Raw genomic sequence first — 21,991 nt, forward strand, 5'->3', positions numbered from 1 at the left:
GAGTGCTCCTTGGTCTGAAGGAGGGAGCACTCCAGAGCCGGGAGGGGTGGGGTTCTCAGAGCTGGAAGAAATGGGAGCTGGAATCCCTCAGGGCACCTTGTGTGGGGCACAGGGTCAGGGACTGTTTCTCAGGCTGAATTCAGGGGCTAGGTGCAGAGTCTGCTGGACTCCAGGATGGAGTTGGGCTGTCCTCTCTCTCCGGACTTTAGAAGAAGGTCCTGTGAAGGAGAGGAAACAGACAGGGTGGACAAGCCTTGTGACTGACCCTCTGTCTACAGCTGGCCCCACTTCAGGGGCCCCTCACTTCAGCTCACACCAGCTGCAGCACCCAGGAGGCCAGTGAGGAGGGAGGCAGAGGGCTGTCAGGATGAGGGGGATGGGAACAGCCGGAAGGAGTCACCCACTTATCAAGAGCAGGTGAGGAAATGGCCATCCACACAGCAGGCCAGGCCCACTGTCTCGGTGTGTGGAGCATGAGCCATGCTTTGGGAACATCGTAACAGAAGCAGCTAATGAGCCCACGGTTGGCGCTGCCCTGGGCTTCCGGCCACAATCAAGGCCAGAGCCACAGCTCCAAACACAGCACACACATAGGGAAGCACACTCCGAAGCTTGACTCCGTGGTACGCCGGAGAGGGGCCAGATCAAGGAGGAAAGGACACCAATGGCAATGTCCCAAAGCAGGACTTAGGACATGACAGGGCACGTCGGTGGAACCCACCAACCTGATTGTTTGGACCAGCTTAGAGAGCCCGAATGGCCTGGCTCTGCCCAAGCAGGGCACAGGGGCCCCGGAAGGGGTTCTTGTCAGTGGGCCCACTCTCCTGCCTAGCCCAGCAGGTGGGAGGCACCACTGTGCCCCCTGTCCCATTACTGTGATGCAAAGCCGGTCCCAAGGGCTATGGGCGTCAGGACTCCCAGGCCCCAAGCCAGGGCCGCCAACGGGGCCTTGCGCCCCCTTAAGCTCTAATGTCCCAGCAGCTCCAAGGGTGACATGTCTGCCTCCCTTTAGATACCAGTCCAAAGAACGTGCTAAGATCGTTGGCAGAACATGGCACGCAGCACGGGCAGACAGGGCCCTACAGCTGCCTGCCGAGTCACCGCGGGCTCCAGCTGCGGGAAGACCCCGCGTCTACACACGGGCTCACGGGCTCCAAGCTGCTTTCGCACCGGCTGGGGGCTCTCTGCTGCTGCAGAGGGAAGAGAAGAGCTACACGTGCAGGGTGGGGCAGGGGACAGGAGGGACACAGTTACTGCTGGGTGAGGCTCTGCAGGACCTCTCTCTGCATGGGTCCCCGCATCTCCTGTCCGGCCTGGGCCTGGGTTCCAATGGGCTCTATAGATTCTTCAGGGCGTGAGGGATGCAGACTGCTGGCCAGGGGAAGGTGGGCCAGAGAATGGGAGGCAGTACTACTAAGGTCAGAGACTCTGTCCCAGGGTGTTCCAGGCCCCATGATTGCTAGCAGAGGTGTCCCCAGGGCCACCCTGTCCCTGGGTGAGGCTGCAGGAAGGTGGCCAGGATCCTGGGAGGACAGGGAAAGCAAGAGAAGAGTGTGCAAACACACTTACAGCTCATCGTCGTATTCCTTGGGGGGACAAACGGCAACCACAAGGTCTATCCAGTCCTGTGGAGAGAAACCGTGTGACCACAGGTCACACGAGGGGTGAGTGATGCATCTGCCTGTGGTGTGTGCTGTTCCATTCTCGGGCTCACAGGCCAGGGTCAGCCAGGCCACAGTGAAAGCTGGGGTTCCCTTCTGGAGGCCCACATCCTAGGAAAACCCTCCCCCAGACGCGGGCTGCAAGGCCGGCCCTCAGTTGGCACCAAGTTCCCATGTGAATCCATGGGCCGGGGCTGGGCAGTCACACGGACTCATAGATGTGACCCCTTGAAGTCTGGGATACACGCTAGGAAGATGTGCCCCCGAGGAGCTGCACCTGTAACCCTGAGCCACAGCAAACACGGGCTCTTCCGGCCTCATCCTCTGACCCTGACCCTCAGTCCCCTGGCTCACTTGCTCATCAGTGTCCACCCGGCCTTGGGTGTGTCCACTGGCAAGTCCTGAAACAGCACCGCCCCTCCCCCATGCCAAAGCTCCTAAGATTGACCCCCCCCCCAGGAGCACAGAACACAGCCGCTCCCTCTGTCCTAGCACAGCCCTTCAGATCACCACAGACGGCCGTTGTGTTACCCGTTGGTCTTCTCTTCTCCACATCTTTTCATGTGGGTCCCAGGCCCATCTGGTCAGCTTCCTCGGCACTGAACTTAGTACCTCAGGCTCAGCTGCCTGCACACAGTGTCACAGGCTGTGCGCTGCACACCGTGAGTGGGCGCCATTTACGCGATAGTCTGTGGGAGGGCACCCCTTCACACTGCGCTGCACAGCCGGGTGGGAGCCCTGAGCCGTGTGGCAATACCTGCTGATCATGGGACAGACTGCCTCGTTCATCTGCCCTCTGGTCTGTTCACTCTCTGGCAGCCCCGCCAGAAACTTGCTTGGTTTCTACTTAGCGCACACTCAGAGAAGACCTTGGAGGATTTTGTGGGTTTTTTTGGGGGGGGGGGGAGTGGGGTGGGGATAGGTGGCCACCTCCAGTCAGGACTCTGCGTTTGTGCCGCTGGATGCTGGGATTCAAGACTAAGTGAGAGGATGCTGGGATTCAAGACTAAGTGAGAAGTGGCAATTCTCGGAGCTGTAGCCTTTGAAGTCCAATCCACTGTGTGGACCTTGGGTACCAGCCCTGGACTGGGCCATTGGCATTGTAAGATCAGGCTTCAGACACCAGGGTCTGAGGAGGTGGTGATGGAGGGGGGGAGGGGCTCATTCTCACCCCGCCCTGATTCCAGGCCTTGTGCAGTGCGGCCTCCGCCTCCGCCAGCGTGTAGTCCGTCACAATCTTGCCGTTGATGGCCATGATCTCATCTCCTTTGACAACACCACCTTCAGGAAGAAGCAGAGAGGCCACCTCTCTTAGACCACTTAGACATGTGCCTGATTCAGGGCTTTGAGTGGCTTATTACTGGGGCGGGGCGGAAGAGGGCCCATCCTGAGCTCTGAAAGCTCTTGCAAGGCAAAACAGGCTCAGTTCCTCAGGCCCCTCCCACAGGTGTTCTCTAGGCCCTGCAGAGGAGTCCCTGATCTGCACTCTGCAGCAGGATGGACCTGCATTTCTGGGCCATCACGGACAGCTCCACCTCCCTAGTGCCGCCACACTAGCTCCATCAAAATCAAGTCCCTTCTGTTCCCTCCGGGCACCCCCTTTTCCCACGCTCATCATTTTCGCAGTTTGAGCACAGCCATTCCCATGCTTGCGGTGGTCCCTCCCCGCAGCTCCACACGGCAGGGCTGTCTTCCTGGTTCACCACTCTAGCATGCCTTACAGCACTTCACACAGAACAGGCACTCAACAGGTGAGTGCTAAGGAGAACATCAACATCGTTGACATGTGCTGCTCCATACGCAGTCCTGGGAGCTAGTGACTTTAGGAGGGCAAGACGTGTAGACAGAACACGTTTCTCACTGCAAGACCCGTCAGAGCCTCAGGCACCCCTCGGCCATCAGACCTCCTTTTTGGACAGAGCTCTGGGTTACATGGCAGTCACTTTCAAGTGTGAAGGCCGCAGGGATGTGGGCTGTGCCGGTCAGTGGGGCGGCAGCCATAATAGTTTGGAACTGGTGTTCCTGGGCATGTCCTGGGATTTCTAACCCAGGACCAAACTTCATACAGCAGATTTCCCTGAGCAGAGGGGCTGAGGATAAGCTACTCCCAGTAAGGCCATGAGGGAAGGCAGCGGCTGGCACGGGCAGGCCAGGCAGCAAAGCGTCCTTCAGGTTGCACAGAAATAGGGGTAGAAGAGGAGAGTGTGGTAACAGGAAGTTATGATATTTATCTAGCAAAGGAGAAGTGAGCTGAAGGCTCTGGGTGGGACTCGGTGGGCTCTCTGAGGCCAAGGCCGTGGTTGGCAGGGCTGGACAGCACCCAGGTAGCCAGGGTGCATGGCTTACCTCAGTTACTGCCAGCCAGCAGGAACCTTTAATCCCAGGCTCCCGTCTCAGGCTCTGGCCCTCTACCCTCCCACCCTAACCCCCTGTGGCCATGGGAGGGCCTCGTTCTAGCCTGGAGGGAGCTGACCCTAGGGTTTCCTGCGCTTGCCTAGGGTGGTTCTACAAAGAGCTCTGGGGCACAGAAGTCCTTCCTGGTGTGGCAGACGCATCAGGAGCGCGGTTTGACACACGGTTTCAAAGGCTACAGGGCAGCGAGTTGAGTGTGAAGCAAGAGACAGCCTGAGTCGGTAGACACTGGGTTCTGGAGCTCTGTTTAGTTGTGAAATGGGGGTCTTACGTAGCCCAGGCTGGCCTCAAACTCACTATGTTGCCTTCAACTTCTTGTCCTCATGCTCCCAGATCCCAAGTGCTGGGACTACAGGCACATGCTGGCCCTGGTGCTGAGGATGGAGCTCAGGGCTCGCACGCGCTAGGCAAGTGCTCTACCAGCTGAGCCGCCTCTGCCACAGCCGAAGGCGTTCTTGTTGAAAGGGAAGAGGGCATGGGGGGACCAGTGTGTCTGGGGGAGTGTGGGAGGTCTCTGGCTCTGAGGAAGGGGCCAGGCTGCTGGAGACCTCCCTAGAGGCGGTACTTATACCAGGCATTAAACCAAATGGCCAATTTGCCTGGGTTCAAGTCCTGCCTACATCTTTTACTGGCTGGGGATCCTTGAAGAAGTGGGTTGATCCTTTTCCACAGACCACCTGCTAGATCCCCAGGATGCCTCTCCCTGCCCCTTTCTCCTCCCTGCCTCCCTCCCTCCCTTCCTCCCTCCCTCCTTCTTTCCCTCCCTCCCTTCCGCCACAGGCTGTGGTGCTCAGCTTTGAGGGCTTCACTGCACCCCATACCCTCTGGGTTCTCAAGGCTTTCCTCCCATCATCGTCCCCACCAATCCTGCTGGTGATCCTGCTACTGTAAGGAGCTGTAATTCTGAGCCCATTTCTGTCACTGGCCTTGGGGGTCCCTAGAAGGCAGGGTGGCATCTAGGCATGCCACCTCCGGTCCTGGCACCATGGCCCAGCCTCAGGCAATGTCTCAGACTAGCTCGATGGTTTGCTGGATGGGCCTGACATTCTCGAACAACCGTGAGGCCATCTGAAGCCAGCGGATGTCTGCTCCCTGCATCATCTGGTATAGCGGTCACACCATCCCGCAAGGAGGCACAGCCAGCCCATACTCACCGTGCCGCTCAGCAGCTCCCCCTTCATAAACAGCAGAGACGACCACCTTCCCCACAGGGGAGTCCACTCCACCCTCCAGGGCCAAGTCTAAAGATCCCTCCTGGGTGGAGAAATGCAGGTCTTAGGTGGCCACACAGGCAGCCTCCTGTGGGGCACCGGGAAGTCTCTCACAGGGCTACAGAGTGCAGAGGTCATGAGAGAGTCATGGGAGAAAGCAGGTCTGGGTTGAGTATGTGGCCCCCACAAGGAATGAGGAGACGAGCAGGAACCTGCTGAGTTGCCTAGGAGTAGAATAAGCAAGGGACAAAGATGGCAGGGGTAGAGAAGATTGGTGACCAGCCTCCACCCCATGACCAGGTACCTTCTTGATTCGCAGAAGCCGGACATCCTTCCCTGCGATCTGCTCTGGCGAGAACTAGAAACGAAAAACCAGGGTGGGGACAGTTGCGAACCTGCTGGAAGGTGACAGCGTCCCTGGCCTTGACAACGAGCATACACACATGCATGCACGCACGCATGCACGCACACACGCACGCACGCACGCACGCATTCACTTTTGCAGCCCCAAGCATCACTGCTGTAGGCTTACAGGGATGATGGAAGAAAGAGCCTTGTGAACACATGACTGCTGCCTGGCATGAAGCTAGTGTTCAGAAAAGTAGCTGCTATAATAACTCCACAGCACACGTACATATGTGGGCATGTACACATGCAACACATTCCTGCACATGCATTACACGCATGCATGTGCACATGTATACATGTACACACACAGCACACACCCCATGGTTCTCATGGAAAGGCTGCCTAAACAGAACCTTTATGGGAAAGACAGGGGCATTGTTAGGGCTCTTTGTGTGCCCCAGGGTGCAGGATAAAAAAAGCTCCAACTCTTCCTCATTTGGGGGACTGCGCCCCCCGAGCTGAAGAGCTCCCTCTTACCATGGAGTAGGGGTCAAAGCCTTCTTCATATTTTCTGAAATCCTGGAAGCAAAGGAAGGGCTTTAGGATGGGGAGAAGAACCCACGGAGGAGCACAGGACATGCAAGCTCAGACAGGCAAGGAAGAGGGCGAGGGGGGGGGGCAGGGGAAGGGAGTAGTTGCGGTCGGGGTGGGCGTAGAGGGAGGAGGTTGGCAGCGACAGCAGATGGAAGACCCTGCTTGGTGGCAAGCAGTAAGCGGCAGGCAGCATTTGGAGGGGCCTGGCCCTGTCTCTGCTCTGGTCAACGGGTGGCCATCTGCGGCTTCAGGGTTACCACTGCGATCTGGATGTTGAGGCAGCTGGTCCTCACCTCACAGAAACTTTCATTCTTGTAGGACTGTTGGCCCACGCTGGCCTTCCATGTCCCCACTGGAGGATGTGACCAGGCCATAGGGGTGAAGCCATGCTGCTTCTCCTGACCTCATGGAGGGGGCGGGTCTGTCTAGGAGGCCGCCTGCCCCCCCCCCCAGAATACAGCCACAAAATGACTGGCGCAGGCAGGTGCCACTCAAAGCCAACGGGAGAGAGGTGGGGGCCAGTTTGGGGGCAGTTGTCTGGCCACTCTCTCGCTGTGGAGCTAAGAGGCCTCCCTCCCCAAGGGAGATGGAAAAGGTCCACAGGTCTGGGGCCCTGGCTCTGAGGTTGCTGTGGCAAAGTGGCCAGGACTTGGAAACAATATGGTGAGAAGCCGGCAAAGCCAGAGCAAGTGGCCCAAGAGTCACTCACAGTAAGCCAAACTAGGGCACCCTCCCGCTTTGGAAGCCAGGGTGCTATTCCACAGTCAGCCCCCACTGGACAGGTGGCCATGCAGATCCCTGGGCCTCACCAGGTCTCCGTGAGGAGCCCAGAGATCCTGCCACACCCAGATTACAGCTCTGAAAGTCTGGGCACAAGACGAGGGCCCAACTTCAACGGGTGTCTACCCGCACCCTCTTTCCCTAGACTTTTATTCCCAGTCTGAGCCCCAGTGAGGCCTTGGATCTGTCTGGCCAAGGTCAGAGACCGTGTCCAGGGCAGACCCTGCATTTCAGGCAGCACACAGGACACGGGACACAGCACATCTCAGCACCAGGGACATTACTAGGCAGAATCTGGAATCCATACCTTTGCCTCCTGTCTGTCCCTGGCCGTCCCTTCTGGAATGCTGGGCCACGCTGGCCACAGTCCCCACTGTGGGACTCTGAGTACTGTTCTTAGGCATGGATGGCTGGGTGGCGGGTCTTGTGTGAATTCTGAGACTTACAAAGCATTACTGCTGGTTTGCCTTAAGAGAGCTCCACCCTTGGCCCAGCAGATCTGAAGCCACAGAAGTGACATGAACGCCTAAGGTCACGGGGTCGCTGGGAGGAGGCCAAGGGTTTAGCTGCAAGCCTGAAACCATACGCCCTGAGTTGCTATCTCTTTCCTTCTGAGGGCCTCCGGTGCCTGCTGGGCAAGGGCGGTGCTTTGAGAGGCAGGTGACCCAATGCTTAAGGGCTGGCCTGGCCGCAGACCCAGTGTCCTGGATGTGAGTCCAGGGTCTGACACTAGAGGGGACATTGAGCGTGACTCCCTGCCTTCGCTTCTGTGGCAGAGGGAAGACAGCAGCGCTCTTCCGCCAGGCTGCAGGAAAGATGGGCCCCTGATGACCTCAGCTGCCGGGCTAGGCACAGCACACTCCTAAGGGTTAGCGTGCCCTGTCCTGGGCCGCGGGCCCTGGGCCGTGGGCAGTTTCTTACAGACGCTTGCCTGTGCTCCACCCTCTATTCTCTGCCTATGAAATCGGCTCGTGCGTGCGTGGGGGAGGAGGGAGACTGCAAGCCAGGTGGCCTTTGACTTGGGGCCTCTTTCACTGGATGGAAGGAAGCCCCGGGGTGTGGGGGGGCTAGATGGCCTGACCCGACTCAGATGCCAGCAAGGACTTCCAAGTCCCTGTGGGCCCCAGGTGGAGGGAGAGGCCCAGCTGCTGCCATCTCCTGTGGCTAGGAAAAGCTGAGATCTGCCCTGAGCAAGTACAGGCTGAAGGGGCGGGGAGGTACCCAGCTGCCCCACCCCACCCCACCCCCTCCTGTCCTATGCATGGAGCCAGGGCTAATCCTGGTCTGCGGGGGCCCCTCTGTCCTACTTCCTTGGACCACCAGAGGGTATTGAAAAGCCACCGGTGCCCTTTTGCTGGGGCGGGGTGACAGAGTGCTGGCCTGAGGCTTCCCAGTAAGTGGTACTTGGGGTGCCTTGAAACCGCTAGGCACTAGCGTGGAGAAGGTGGGGTGAGGCACAGGGAGACCAGGGGGGAGGAGGGGAGGGAGGACCAGACAGGCAGGACTACTAGACACACAGCTGGCTACGTGGGTGCCGTTTTACTTGTCTGAACGCTGTCTGATACACCACCATCCTCTTCAGCATCTCCTGCGGCTGCCAGGAAGGAAAAACAGGTCCCCACAGGATGTTAAAAATAGGCATGGTCTGCCCCCTGGTGCCGGGCCCTGGGGCCGCCAGCCTGAGGCTGCCTTATGTTAGGGAGCACTCCAGGCCTCCCGCAGCAACAGCAGCCGTGAAGCTAAGGAGACACCACATCATGAACCACAGCAGGCAGGCCCAGAGCATGACCTTTGCCCTTTGTGGGGGCTGACAAGGCAGCTAAAGCTCAAACCCTGACACGTGGGCAGGCTGCCCTGGAAGGGAATACAGTTCTGCCATGGCTGTGTCCCCCGCTGTGGGGCAGTCAGAGGCCGGAGCCTGTGGGGTGACTGTGAGCCCCAGCTCCCTTTGCTGTGGGGGCTGGGGTCTGTGGACCTTTCCTCTCTCCCAGGGCCACACCCAGGACCTGATCCTAGAGAGGATTGACCCTCGAAACGGGGACAGGGAGAGCTCTATCTGCGAACGGGGGTGATGGGAGCCATCTTCTGAGGCCACACAGAGTCTGACACACGGCGACCCCCCCCACAAGTGTGCACGTGCACACATATGTGCATGCGTGTGCATGCACACGGAGGCCGAAGGACAACCTCAGCTGTCATTCTTCAGGTGCCACCCACCCTGTCTTTTGAGACAGAGCCTCTCAGTGACCTGGAACTCACAAAGTAGGCTGGGCTGGCCCACCAGCAAGCCCCAAGGACCTGCCCGTCTGCCCCTTCCATACTGGGTTATGTCACCACGCCCAGCTTCTAAAAACGTGGATGCTGGGGTTAAACTCAGGTCCTCATGCTCACACAGCAAACATTTCGCCAGCTCAGCCAGCTCCCTAGACCCAACGCTACTGTCCTCAGATGGAGCTTTGGGATTTGTAGTCAGATCACACCCACTGCAAATCATGTGGGGTCATCGATTGACCAATAAGGTGACAAGATGACAGCTGATCTGACTCTGTTCTTTCTTACATCCCTTCCAAAGGTGTCAGAATCTGAGTGAGAGGATCCTGTTCTGCTACTCTACAAATGCCCCAGAGGGTCCCAAAGGGCTTACCAGGACCTCCGATTTCACAGCTGGCCTGTAGATGAAGTTGGGTTCCTGGTGGACCATGACAGGTTTAGAGATGGTGGACACTCCAGGGCCTCGTGGAGGCTGTGGGCTTGGGCAAAATGGCTACAGGGGTTAGTTTAAGAGAGATCCACGTGACGTCATGGTGAATGTGGCCAGGGGTAGCCAGAGTACTTCTACAAACACGCAAATCACTCCCATGCACGGAGCCAGCTTGACTCAGCCACCCTGACAGGTCTGGCCTAGGCTCTTGTCACAGACTGAAGTCCACAGTGTCTAAGGAGTCAGCCACTATCACAGAGGGCTCCTTCACATTGGTCACTCCGTAGCCCCTCCTCCGGCAGTATTCAGGTCCCCGTGATGTGACCTAAGCCACCTGTGGTTCCGGTACCCAGAAGCCCTGGGGTGACTACAGCTCTCAGGCCAGACCATTCTGGAACTGACAATACTTGTTCTAACCACACGATCACTCACTCGGTAAACCATCTCTCATCAAGGCACAGCCCTGTCCCCAAACCCTTGGCGGGTCCCTGGAGAGTGCTAACGCCCCCAGGCCTGACTGCCACCTTCCCTTCTTGTCACCCCCCTCCCCTTCCCGGACTCCACACTGCCCAACTTCAGCCTCTAAGACGTCAGCTTTTGCCACCTCGAAGCCTTTGCTCCTCAGCTTTGCCAGCTGAGGTTGTAGCTCGGAAATGATCGCTTCCCTCAGATTCTTGCTTCCCATCCCCACACTTACCCCAGCACCGACACCTGTGTGTGCCTCCCCTCCCCCCCCTTGTTTCCTACTACACTGTCTCGGGCCAGGACTACGGCTGCCTGTCTAACTGTGCGTCCCAGTACCTACAGAGTGTCTAGCGTATGGTAGGTGCTTCGCAAACGTGCGTTGACTAAATACACCAATAATTCAACAGTACGGTGGGCATCCACACAGTGCCTGGGCACACATGCAGACATGGTTCTGAAACCTTCCTCGGGCCATGCTGAGATGTCACGCACACGCAGGGCCTGCTTCTACTACCTGAAACCTCCTGATGGGGGAGTGACTGGGCAGACACGCTGATACCCACGCAACGAAAACTTGCAAGGGGCAGCAGGTGGAGGACTGGGCGTATGGGATGAAGGCCAGCATGATGAAGCAGCTACGAGTCAAGGACAGCTCTGCGTGTTCTGTCACTCGAGACACTCGAGGTTCCTTGTGCGAGGACCTTAGCTTTACACTTGCCCTGGTCAGGGTTCCTTGGAGGTCAGAGCAGAGTGGAACCTGCCTTGAATCTTGATACAGTGTTTGCTGAGATGATCTCCCATTCACGGTTTTGTTCTGATTTACTTTGCTCTGATTTACTTGGACTAGGAACTCTTCACATCAATATGTGCAGTTCTGACCATGCACCTGCCGTCACCTAGGTTAACACTCCACGCGTTCATACAGCGTGGAGATGTGGTCCCAGGCTCACGCCCCAGCAGGCAGGCACTACATGTCTGCAAAGCCAGCACTCGAGAGGTGGAAGCAGGCATATTAGACGTCATCTTTGGCTACATAATGAGTTCAAGGCCAGCCTGGCCAACATGAGACTCTGCTTCTTTTTATAGTTTTCGTTTTGTTTTGGTACCTCTCTCTGCAGCCCAGGCTGTTCTGAAGTTCATGTGGAGCTCAAGTTGTCCTCGAATTCAGTGTCCTCCTGTCTCAGTCCCTGGGGAGCTGGCATTACAGCTTTGATCCATCCCGCTCTCCCCACCCCACCCCACCCCACCCCACCCCGTGTATTAACTTGTCTGGTTCTCACAGTACTTGCATTCCTATTTTACAGACCAGGCTGTCCAGGCTCACATAGAACGAGAGGCAGGTGCTCAAAGTCCTTTAGCCAGGGGATGTCAGAACAAGAGTCCAGACTACACAGTCTGACCCATTACTGTCCCTTCTGCCGTCAGTCATCATGCTCCTTGCTGCGCTGATGCCCTTCCTCTGCCCCCTTTGTGCTGTATCCCTCAAGGCTCAGCCCAGCTCTAAGCCCCAACAAGGCAGAGGCTTCCTCGGACGAAGCCCTGAGCTGCGCTAGCTTAGAGAAGAACCCTTAGAGAAGAGTATCGGTAGTGGCTGTCCCTTCAAAAGGCAAATTCCTGGAAGGCAGGTTGCCAGCCTCATGGTAACTCTTCAGCCTGCCCCTATCTACTTCTCACCCAAGATGAAACTGGTGCGTCGTCTCAGAATCAGATTTGTTAATGAAAAGCTACTGCACACTTTTCGGGGGGTGGGTCACTTACAGAGAAGGATGGGACCTTCTTGCCAGGCTAGTGCAGTGTCCTAAAGCTGATGGCCATTGGGGCTCTGGGGAGATGTTCCCGGAGAGAGGAAACATCTCTCTCCCTATGTGAGCTGCAGGGGTCAAGTCCCTCTGCCAGTAATCAGCATCAAGAGCCTGACATCGCCCGTCCCCCTGAATGATCTGAGCTACTAGACCCACTCTCCCATCGGGAAGTTGAGTGGCAGGCCAATGAAAGCCGTTGGTGGGGTGCTGCCGACCACCTCCAACACTGCACCCCCAGCGGGCGGGAGCCCCCTCAGCCGAGTCACGAGCCTGGCCACGAGCTAGTAGGATCAAAGCCTCACATGGCCCTCAGGGATTGGCTCTTGCAAAGCAGACTTTGGCTAAAGCTCCATCGATGGGAAATATGTCTTTGTGAAAACACCACCGCTCAATCTCTCAACATCCAAGAAAAACAGTTTTCATCTTTTAATAGTAAACTTGAGAATCTCTAAGAACTCTCTCATCTTCAGTATTTCTTGGGCGGTGGCCAGAAGTGTCTGAGTATTACACAGCAAGCCAGTATCACTGCTAGTGCTTTGGCAAAGGATGCTGTAAGGTCCTGAGGCTACCCTGGGTAGTTAGTTATCCCTTTATTTTCAGAGCTGGGTAACCCCCCTCAGACTCCCCCTTCTCCAGTTAAAGCAGAGTTCGCTTCCCGCTTACGGGGCATTCTCAGTTACTATAAAGACTGGGCTATTCACCCACAAAGACCCACCCTGCAGGCCACCACCCCACTATCCAGAAGCTGAGAGAGACAATGATGCTAACCCAACACATTGCTGCTCGTTTCATGCGCACAGCAATTCGCCATGTAAGCACAGGCCTGGCACACACATGCAGGACAGGACAGCACACTTGGGGGGTGGGGAGAGGTGATGTTCCTCTGCTCCCACTCACCGGGGCGGTGGAGGGCATCGGAAACAGCACCCACACCCCACCGTGTTTGCAAGCACAATCTGCAGACTAGAGTGGTACCTTCGGGGTGGGTGGGAAGCTCCGCTCTGGGGTGGGGGAGCTGGCAGGCTCCCAGTCAGCAGCTGGATGGCCTGGGTCCCCAGTGCGGAAGGGGTGGTTGCCCAGGGCCTCTTCCAGTGCTGAGGGCAGTGGGCGGGTAGGCGTGAGGTCTTGGGTGGGAATGGATGGAGGGGGAAGAATGGGAATCGGGGGTGGAGCGCGTTGCACCCAAGGTGAGGATGAGGCGCTCACGTGGCCTGGCGAGGGGAGTACGGGAAGGGCCGGGACCTTGGAAGGTGGGTTGATGGGTGGAGGGTGGGGCATGACAGGCAATGCCGAGGGAGTCTTGGGGGGATAGTAGAACATGTCCAGGGGGATGTCATCCAGGTCAGTGGTGTGGAGGTGGAGCCCACCGGCAAAGCGTCTCAAGGGTGGGGCCAGGGGAGACACAGAAGGTGGGGGAGGTGGGGGCCCTGTGGTCATCTGGGGATGGAGAAGTTCTGTCATTATCCCCTTTCCAGCATATCCACAACAACATCCCTTCCTTCTACATCAGTCAGAGCAGTGGGTGCTGCCCCAGCTCCCCAGAAAGGAGAGGCCTGGGCTATGCCACCTGGGCATGATCTAGAGCAGGACACATCTGAGCGTGCAGGGGGAGCCTTGGCACTACAGCGGGGACTGTCTCAGGACAGGAGGGACTTGTGGTCACTCAGAAGATAAATTCATAAATACAGACTGTCTCCCCTCCCCAAGGCAGGAGGCGATGGGAGCTGTCAGGGCTGGGCTGCAGACAGTGAAGCGGACACCAGTGTGGCCGGTGATGGCCAACAATGGCCACCATGCCTCCCGCTGCCCTCAGAGTGCATTGTTCTAAGGGTATCAGAGGGGTCTGTGTGCAAGGAACGTTCTGTTACCTCAGTGATCTCATTCTCGGCAGAGGAAATCTGCTGGAGGCGGGTCTGACAGAGCCTCTCCACCCAATACTGAGTCTTTTCCGATTCCTCTATGTCTTCCCGCTCAGTCTCAGACACCTGGGACCCGGACAGGCGTCCAAAGGCGAGGACAAAGGGCACACTCGATCACAGGGGCAGTCACACACAGGCATTGCACCACCCCTCACCCCTACAGGCCGGCCTGTCAGCATCCAGAAAAAGAAACGGGCCTCTTCCACCTGGGCCTGAGAACAGAAGTTAGGGATGCCAGGGTGATAGCGAAACCAGCAGGGGTTCATGCATTGCCTGAGGATGCGGGCTCCCAAAGTCCACCCCACCCCCCGCCCACCCCCCCGCCGAGGCCCTGGGAGTTCTTTCCTAACCTCTTTCCCTCTCTTGCTCCCCCGCAGCGCTGCCCTGCCCTCAGAAATGCAAGTCCAATCTTATTCTTCATTTTGAAGCTAATCTATTCTTAGTGCCAGACCTAATCCACTTCGCATTTCCCAGGACTTCTCTGGTTTTATAATCTAATCAGCCTGGCTTTGTGATTCATGGGAGCATTAAAGGGTAGCAGAAAGGGTACTGCCTGCAGCCACCTCACTTCTTCAGACACAGGGGCCTCCTGCTGGGAGAGTACCATTGGCATGCTTACTCTTAGGTATAGTCCCAGGTTATAGAGGTCTAGCCTCAGACACACTGTGCTGATGGGAGCAGCCTTGGACTCTAAGCCTGATTTACTGGAGATAGTTTCAGACTTGACATCTACACTTGACCAAGGTTGGACCCATACGCTGAGAGCCATGCAGCTCCGTGAGACTTGGTAATGAGAGCAGACTGAATGAGACTGGCAGGCGGAAGGCGAACCAGACTTTCAAGAGAGGCCAAGGGGTTAACCTGGGCTACACTGTGAGCCATCGCCATACCTAAGGCCAAGGGGTAAACCTCGGCTAGACTGTGAACCATCGCCATACCTAAGGCGAAGAGGCCTTGCCATAGAATTATACCTCGGAGGAGTAAACTAGAGGGGACAGACTTATGTATCCGTGACACCTAGCCTGGGCAGAGAGGGTAGCCTCAGACCCAGACCCTAAGCCAGGAAACTCGCCTTAGTCTCAAACAGGCACCTTCCCTAGAGCTGGCCTCAGATGACCCGGGTAGGTGGGACAGCTGCAATCTCTGGCCTTGGAGGGGAGGGCCTGTCTGTGGAGAGGGATCCCAACTGGCCCAAGGGTGGGTCAGATGCACGCGCCGGGACTGTGCACACACCTCCTGGGCCAGCCGGTTGATCTTGAGCTGTTTCTCCTTCTCCAGCATCTCTTCCTTCTCTTTGTAGAGCTTTTGCTCAAACTCCAGTTCCTTCTTGTTCTTTCTCAAGTCCTGCTGGCTGTCATGCTTGGCTTTCTTCTTCTCTGCCCCTTTCTGGGTAGATGGGGTGTTGTTGTGTGTGGTAAGGGCGATAGGGTGGCACAGGACAGCAAGCAGGGCATCCAGCTTACAGACAGGACAAGGCAGCCCGCCTCAGTGAGCCCCACCCACAGCTCTGTCCTGCCACACTGGGCACTGGCCCTCAGGCCACGGCTGCCAATTCTAGAGTGGGAGACCTACTCCTCCATCAGCCCGGACTGGCTTACTGGCTCACTGACTAACCTTTTGGTTCAATTCTGTAACCTCTCTGGGCCTGGACTCATCACATCTCTAAAGTAGGGGAAAGAGTTACCCCGCAGGCTGCTAGCCAGCACCCTGAAATACCATCTGGGAAAGGGCTTTGTAAATCTCTAAGGGCATCATCTTCACTTCCTGGGACCTGGGCGTTTGCCTACCCCAGCATCAGAGGAGGAAGGGGGCTCCATGCCAGAGATGCATTCTGGGAGATTCTAGAAAATCTGAGCGAGCTAGTCAACCTGCTGTGCAGAGGTCGTCTGTCCTGGTCTAGCCATGGGACCCTAAGCCAGGGAAGCTGGATTCTGTCTTGATCTGTAAGCTCTGCATAGTATTACCCAGAGCATCCAAAGCCAGGGTCCCTCTAAACTGTGTCTTTAACTGAGGATTCTCTGAAGACTCCAGGACTGGGAGATGCAGGGTCAGGAGGAAGCCACAAGCTCAGAGAGGTCAAGTCCTCTGCCCAAAGTGAGATGGAGCCAGGCTCAGACCTGAGTCCTCCAGGCCCCAGTCTTCCTGGGGCAGAGGAACACAGCATCACACAGAAAAGAGCAGAGTCAGCTCTCACAAGCGGGTGTGGAGAAGGCCAGACTCAGGGCAGTTCCCAGAATAGCTCAGCCTCTGCCTAAATAGGCTCAGAGTCCACGGCCTGGGATGAGGAACTGAACTTCCCAACAGAGGATGTGAACCTTTCATGTCAGCTGAGGGCAGGGGGTGTCTACGGGCCTCTGGTGGGCCCATCTTGCTCCCACTAAAGACAGCTAACATGCTTTAGAAATGCTTGCCCCTGGGACCTGGCTCCAGAGCAGCCCACAGCATCCCAAGGAGATGCTTTCTCCCTGCTTCAGCTCTGCTTGGTTCACAGCCTACCCTGCTCCCCAGGCCCCCAGCTTGGCTCATGTCTCTCATCATGACGTAGACAGCATGTTCAGACAACACTCCTCAACAGGAGCCAGGCATGTTCTACTCAGTGGCAGCTGGCTAGAATAAGGTCACGGTCTCCTCAGGGGGCCACCGCAACAGGAATGTCCGTTCTATTGGTTAGAAAACCAAGCAAAACCTACAGCCGCATCAAGATTTCACAGTCAGAGTGTGCTCCTGAGAGGGGCAGTGACAGGGGATAACTCCCGTCCCATTCTCGGCACGAGCATCTGCTGATAGATGCAATGGGCAAGCTGCTAGCCAGCACTGCCAGAGAGCTTGTCTGCCCCCGCACCGATAACTTAGATGCCCACGAGTCTGCCTTCCCTGCCAGGCTGGGAGCTGTGCACATCAGGCCGTGCATGGTTTATAGAAGCGGTTCCTTGTGGGCTGTGTGTGTGTGTGTGTGTGTGTGTGTGTGTGTGTGTGTACACAGGCGTGCACACACACGGGTGCATGCATGGACAGGGAATGCTGTAGGTGCATACGTGTAGAGGGCTGAGGACAGCCTTAGGCTGTGGTCCTTGGGAAACTTCCACCTGTTGCCTAAGGCAGGCTCTACCACTGGACCAGAACTTTATGGCAAAGGCCTGTGAGTCTCTAGGGACCTGCCGGCCTCGCCCCCATCTAGGTATCTCTGAGATTACAGGTGCATGCTACCACACCCAGGGTTTTCTGTGAGCTCTGGGATCTGAACGCAGATCCTTACACTTGAGAGGCAAGCACTTTGCCTGCTGAGCCATCTCTGCAGCCTTAAGACACTCAAGCATTTCTTAAAGGGCCCTGGACAAAACCGTAGCTCCTGCAGGGACTGCCTAGACTTGAACTGAGAGGCCAGTGTAGGAACAGGAGACGTGGAATCTCTTCTTTCAGATAAGGGGGTTTTGACCACTGATGCTTATGGTTGTGGACACCCCCATGTTCCTTCGCTCCAGCTGCCGAGAAACAAACCATCTCTGGTGGCGCTGGACAAAGTGATGATGGGTTTTCAGAGCTGCTGTGAGGGATATGGTTGTGTTGTCTCCTCAATTGTCAGTTATAGTCATGACAAAGATCTGTTTCCATCTACCTACCAATGACTCTTGTCTTTGTGGGATGAAAACAGAAACCAAAATACCAGCTGCTCCAGAATGGCAATGGAACCAGGTAATGGGGAATTTCACCTGACCCTTTCCTAAGAGCAACTTCCTAGGAACATGATTCATGTGTGCAGAACATTCCAGCTCTTTTAGATTTCCCCAGCTATTAGTGTTCAGAGAATATATGTCCTATCTGTTTGTTTTTATTATTTTTCCAGTACATTTTACATATATATATATATGTACATGTGTGTGCACACGTGTAATCTATGCATGTGTATATGTATATATGTGTGTATATATATGAGTATGTACACATACATGTGTGCTGTGTCTGCTGTTTTCTTTAGACAAGTTCTAACAGAGACCATTAACAGTCTAACTCAATGAGACCCCCCCCAGACATGTCCAGCTTCCAGCCTGCAGTAAGGACAGCTACAAATGTAGCCCAATACAAAACCGCAGATTTACTTAAAACAGCATGAGACTATTCTTGCAAGGCTTCTGTAACTTGATTGTATGTGAATTTTATAGATGGCAATGCCCTGTTACAATGTCAAAAGGTTGGACAGGACTTCAAGCCATGGATTCAGCCTGTGGCATAGAGGTCACAGTCCTAGGAGACCACATATTTTCTGAGACTAACAGGGTGGGAAGGGGTCCTGCAGGAGCTGTAGCCCAGCCTGGCCACTGCTGTGCAAAGCTGGGCTTCCACGTAAAAATGCACATCTGTGTCAGGAATGTCACTGCTGTTGTATAACAGGGGTGCTCTGGGCAGCGCCCCAAGCCCATGGCTTTGCCCCTAGGGGACCTTGCTGGTGAGGGCTGAGCTGGGTGAGTGATGTCACACACTTGGGTTCACTCAGATTTATGCTAGCAGCCTGACTTCTAAATGCCAAGCCATCTTGAATGTCTAATATACAGTACAGATATTAACCGTGGCATTTTCATAATCAAATGTTGATGAAATTTAGTAAGACAAAAGATGAGAGTTTTATGGGGCCTGGAGATAGTGTAATAAGATTTAGATAGAAAATTAAAGTTCTCAGAGAATGGAAAGATACATAATCCTAGACCCGGGCAGAGATGGGTCTAGGGAACAGTTGGAATTAATATGGCTGTTTTCCCAGACTGGGGTGCCGAATTCCACACAAGCCGCATCTGGCAGGGTCATCATGAACTGCTTTATGTCACCATCTCACCCGCCCTGGTATTTTTACCCCACCTAGCCTGGGCTTCTGGTCGTGGCTCTGGTCTTGCTTGGCAGAGCAAGTCTGAAGTTACTTGCCCCCGCCCAAGCCCATCAGAGCCACCCAGGGCTTAGGCAAGCCTTATGCTAGGAATGCTCCCTCCCTCCCATAACACCTCTGCCCGGGCGCCCCGGCCAGATCAGACAGACAAGGGTCGAAGGGTCAGCTTTGCAAGTGAACGGGGAGAAGAAATGTTTGGAAGAGACCACAGCTCACATGAAACTCAGCATCACACGCCACCTCGCTCAGGCCCATCCTACCTTCCGGATAGTCGGGAATTTGCCATCGTAACGGTAAAACCACCCAAAGGCTACAAGGACAGAGAACAGATAATGAGAGGCGCAGCATCAGCATCCGTGGGCAACCGTCGGGAGTTGGGCTCCCAAGGAATGTGTGGGTTTGTGAAATCCAGCAGCAGAATCATGCTCCCTGGACCACTTTTCCACCACCTGACCTGGGGCAGAGCAGGCTGGAGACCGCCTGAGTACTGCCCTGATTCCCAGGCTCCGGTCACCGTTCCCAGAACACTGACTTCAGAAGTTCGTGCCAGAAAACCAGCAAGATGGCCCTTGTGGAAAGATGCACTTTCCCAAATCACACAAGCGGCTGCAAACACAAAGCCCCGGGGAAAATCTGCTCAAACGGATGCCTGGTCTCCACAGCTAAGAAACGGCTTCAAACAAAAGGCAGCTGAGCCTCTGCCTGGAACCGCTCCAGACAGAGCCACAGCTCGAAGCCCCTCTTTAAATGCCAAAGAAAGGCGGTTGTCTTGGAAGGTTCTAGAAGGACAGTTGCGGTAATAACAAGCAGGAAAGAAACTTCTAGAAAGGCATCCCCCACCTTGACCAGATAAACAAGGCACAGTCCCCTTGCCCAGGCAGCAACACATTGGGGCAGTACCCCAGACCTGAGCCCTCAAGGCTGGAGGTGACAGCCCATGCTCGGCTCTCAGTACTGGGCTGGGTATTGAGCTCAGGATTAGATCAGGCACATCAGCCCAGTGACCCATGCAGGACGAGTCCAAGGAGTTTTACGGGAGAGACCAGATAAGTGGTGGGGGGGCTGCAGCTTGGGGGTCAGTATTTAAATATCTAGCTGGTGGCTCGGCTGTACTGGCAAGCGGCAGGTAAGTTTTCAGCCTAGGCATGGCTCTCATCCCTACGGTTTGGTGCCCAGCACATGGGCCAAGCAGAGGCATGGAGCATCCCCACAGAGCCCAGTGGTCCCCACCACGGTCTCCACTCTCTGAAGGAGGCGGGCAGAGCAAGCAGAGCAGCCAAGCCAGGGAGCCGAGCATGGCGCCAACCTGTGGTCCCTGCTCGTCCATGCTTCCATCCAGATGGTCTGCGGGCTCCAGCTTGGCCTCCACTCCCTCACCATCTACCCAGGGGAAAAGAGGGACAAGCTGATGAGCACAAGGCGTCACAAAGGAGCTGTGTAGAGCCTGTGACCTATTGACTCCAGGAAGCTGTGGGGTCAGGGACAGCAGCGGGTGCGGCGGGTGTGTCCAGATTGGGTTAACGGAGGTGGGGACACCCAGCCTAGTATGGGGTGCCATCCCAGGGGCTGGAGTGCCAGAGTTAATATACAGGAACAAGTGAGCTGAGTACAGTGCGCGTGCGTGTGTGTGTGCATGTGTGCGTGTGTGCGTGCATGCGTGTGTGCGTGTATGTGTGTGTAGTATGTGGTGTGTGTATGTGTGTGTATGTGGTGTGTGTGTGTGAGTGCGTGTGTGTGTGCGTGCGTGTGTGTGCGTGTATGTGTGTGTGTAGTATGTGGTGTGTGTGTATGTGTGTGTATGTGGTGTGTGCGTGTATGTGTGTGTGAGTGCGTGTGTGAGTGCGTGTGTGTGTGTGTGTGTGCGTGTGTGTGGTATGTGGGGTATGTGTGTATGTGTGTGTGTTTATGTGTGTATGTGGTGTGTGTGTGTGCGTGTGTGTATGTGGTGTGTGTGTGTGGTTTGTGGGGTGTGTGTATGTGTGTGTGTGTATGTGGGGTGTGTGTGGTATGTGGGGTGTGTGTATGTGTGTGTGTGTATGTGGGGTGTGTGTGGTATGTGGGGTGTGTGTGTATGTGTGTGTTTATGTGTGTATGTGGTGTGTGTGGTGTGTGTGTGGTGTGTGAGTGGTGTGTGTGTGTGTGGTATGTGGTGTATGTGTGCTTGTGTGTTTATGTGTGTGTGTGTTTGGTGTGTGTGTGTGTGTTTCTTGACTATGGACATGATGTGACCACTGCCTCAGGCACTAGTTGCCATGAGATCCCTGGCATATCTATAAACCGTGGGTCTAAGCAAACTGCTCCTTCCTAACTGTTTTCACAGCAGCAAGAGAAGGGACAAACACAGGGCTAATGCTTGCACTGTGAGGATGGATGGATGGCTGCAGCTGCCGCTCCAGATGGGCGAGGACTCAGCCATCAATCTGACCTTGTGGACTGCCTCAGGATAGTGTAGCCTGACGAAAGGGAAAACTCTTGTTCCTTTTAGTCAGGAAATTTAATTTAGTTAAAAAGCATTAAATAAATACCTAGCTTGTGAAAGGGCTTTTATTTTCCATAATCCCTGAAAGGGTGCGCTCTCTGTGAAGTGGAGACCAAGTTTCTAGAAGGTACCACACCGACTCGGATTACTTTCACAGAGGTAATTAAAATCGACTTCTCTCCTTCTGAAGCTCCTATTTCACTCACAAATTAGCTCCCGCCTGGAATACGGATCATTCACTGGGAATTTACCTCAGGCCACATCCTCCTCAGCAAGTATGGCCTAGCATGGGAGGCTGATGACAGTGCGCTTGTCATCCCTGAGAGATGACACCCGTGCCCTGCTGCCAGGAAGGGACACACCAGCCAAGGGTGAAATGGACTGATCTAGATGTTCTGGTGTTGGCAGGGGGTTTCCCTGTAGGGCTCGGCTGGGGCCTGGAATTGGATGAGTTAACTAGGGCCATGACAATGTGGGACCTTGGTTCTGGGGTCCAGGGAGGTCCCCACAGTCCTGAGCTCTTTCTAGCACAATAAGGTTAGGAGCGCCTGCCAATGTCACTCACAAATAGAAAGACATAGTGGGTGGGAGTGAACACCCAGCCAGAAAATGACTCGCGACGGCCATGGACCCACACTGCTTGGAGCCCTCTCCTCCACTAGCTGCTGAGATACCCTGAGAAGGGATTGAGAGCAGACAGATGCGAGCTTCTGATGGAGCCTGGGCTCTACTGGTGGAAGAAC

General features: G+C 55.6%; 1 protein-coding gene across 1 annotated transcript in view; it reads right to left on the minus strand.

The window, feature by feature from the left end:
• Positions 1-124: 124 nt before the first annotated feature.
• Positions 125-21,991, minus strand: part of Ush1c (USH1 protein network component harmonin) — a 42,069-nt gene continuing 20,202 nt past the window's right edge. Inside the window, 14 exon segments of the mRNA XM_051174302.1 lie at positions 125-178; positions 180-218; positions 1,102-1,210; positions 1,570-1,625; positions 2,833-2,942; positions 5,228-5,327; positions 5,589-5,642; positions 6,170-6,211; positions 8,550-8,600; positions 9,651-9,770; positions 12,950-13,411; positions 13,843-13,959; positions 15,127-15,279; positions 19,030-19,079. Coding sequence (XP_051030259.1) covers positions 140-178; positions 180-218; positions 1,102-1,210; positions 1,570-1,625; positions 2,833-2,942; positions 5,228-5,327; positions 5,589-5,642; positions 6,170-6,211; positions 8,550-8,600; positions 9,651-9,770; positions 12,950-13,411; positions 13,843-13,959; positions 15,127-15,279; positions 19,030-19,079 — 1,502 coding nt within the window. The 3' untranslated portion in view covers positions 125-139.

This window comes from Phodopus roborovskii, unplaced genomic scaffold, assembly GCF_943737965.1.
Source record: "Phodopus roborovskii unplaced genomic scaffold, PHOROB, whole genome shotgun sequence".
NCBI lineage: Eukaryota > Metazoa > Chordata > Mammalia > Rodentia > Cricetidae > Phodopus > Phodopus roborovskii.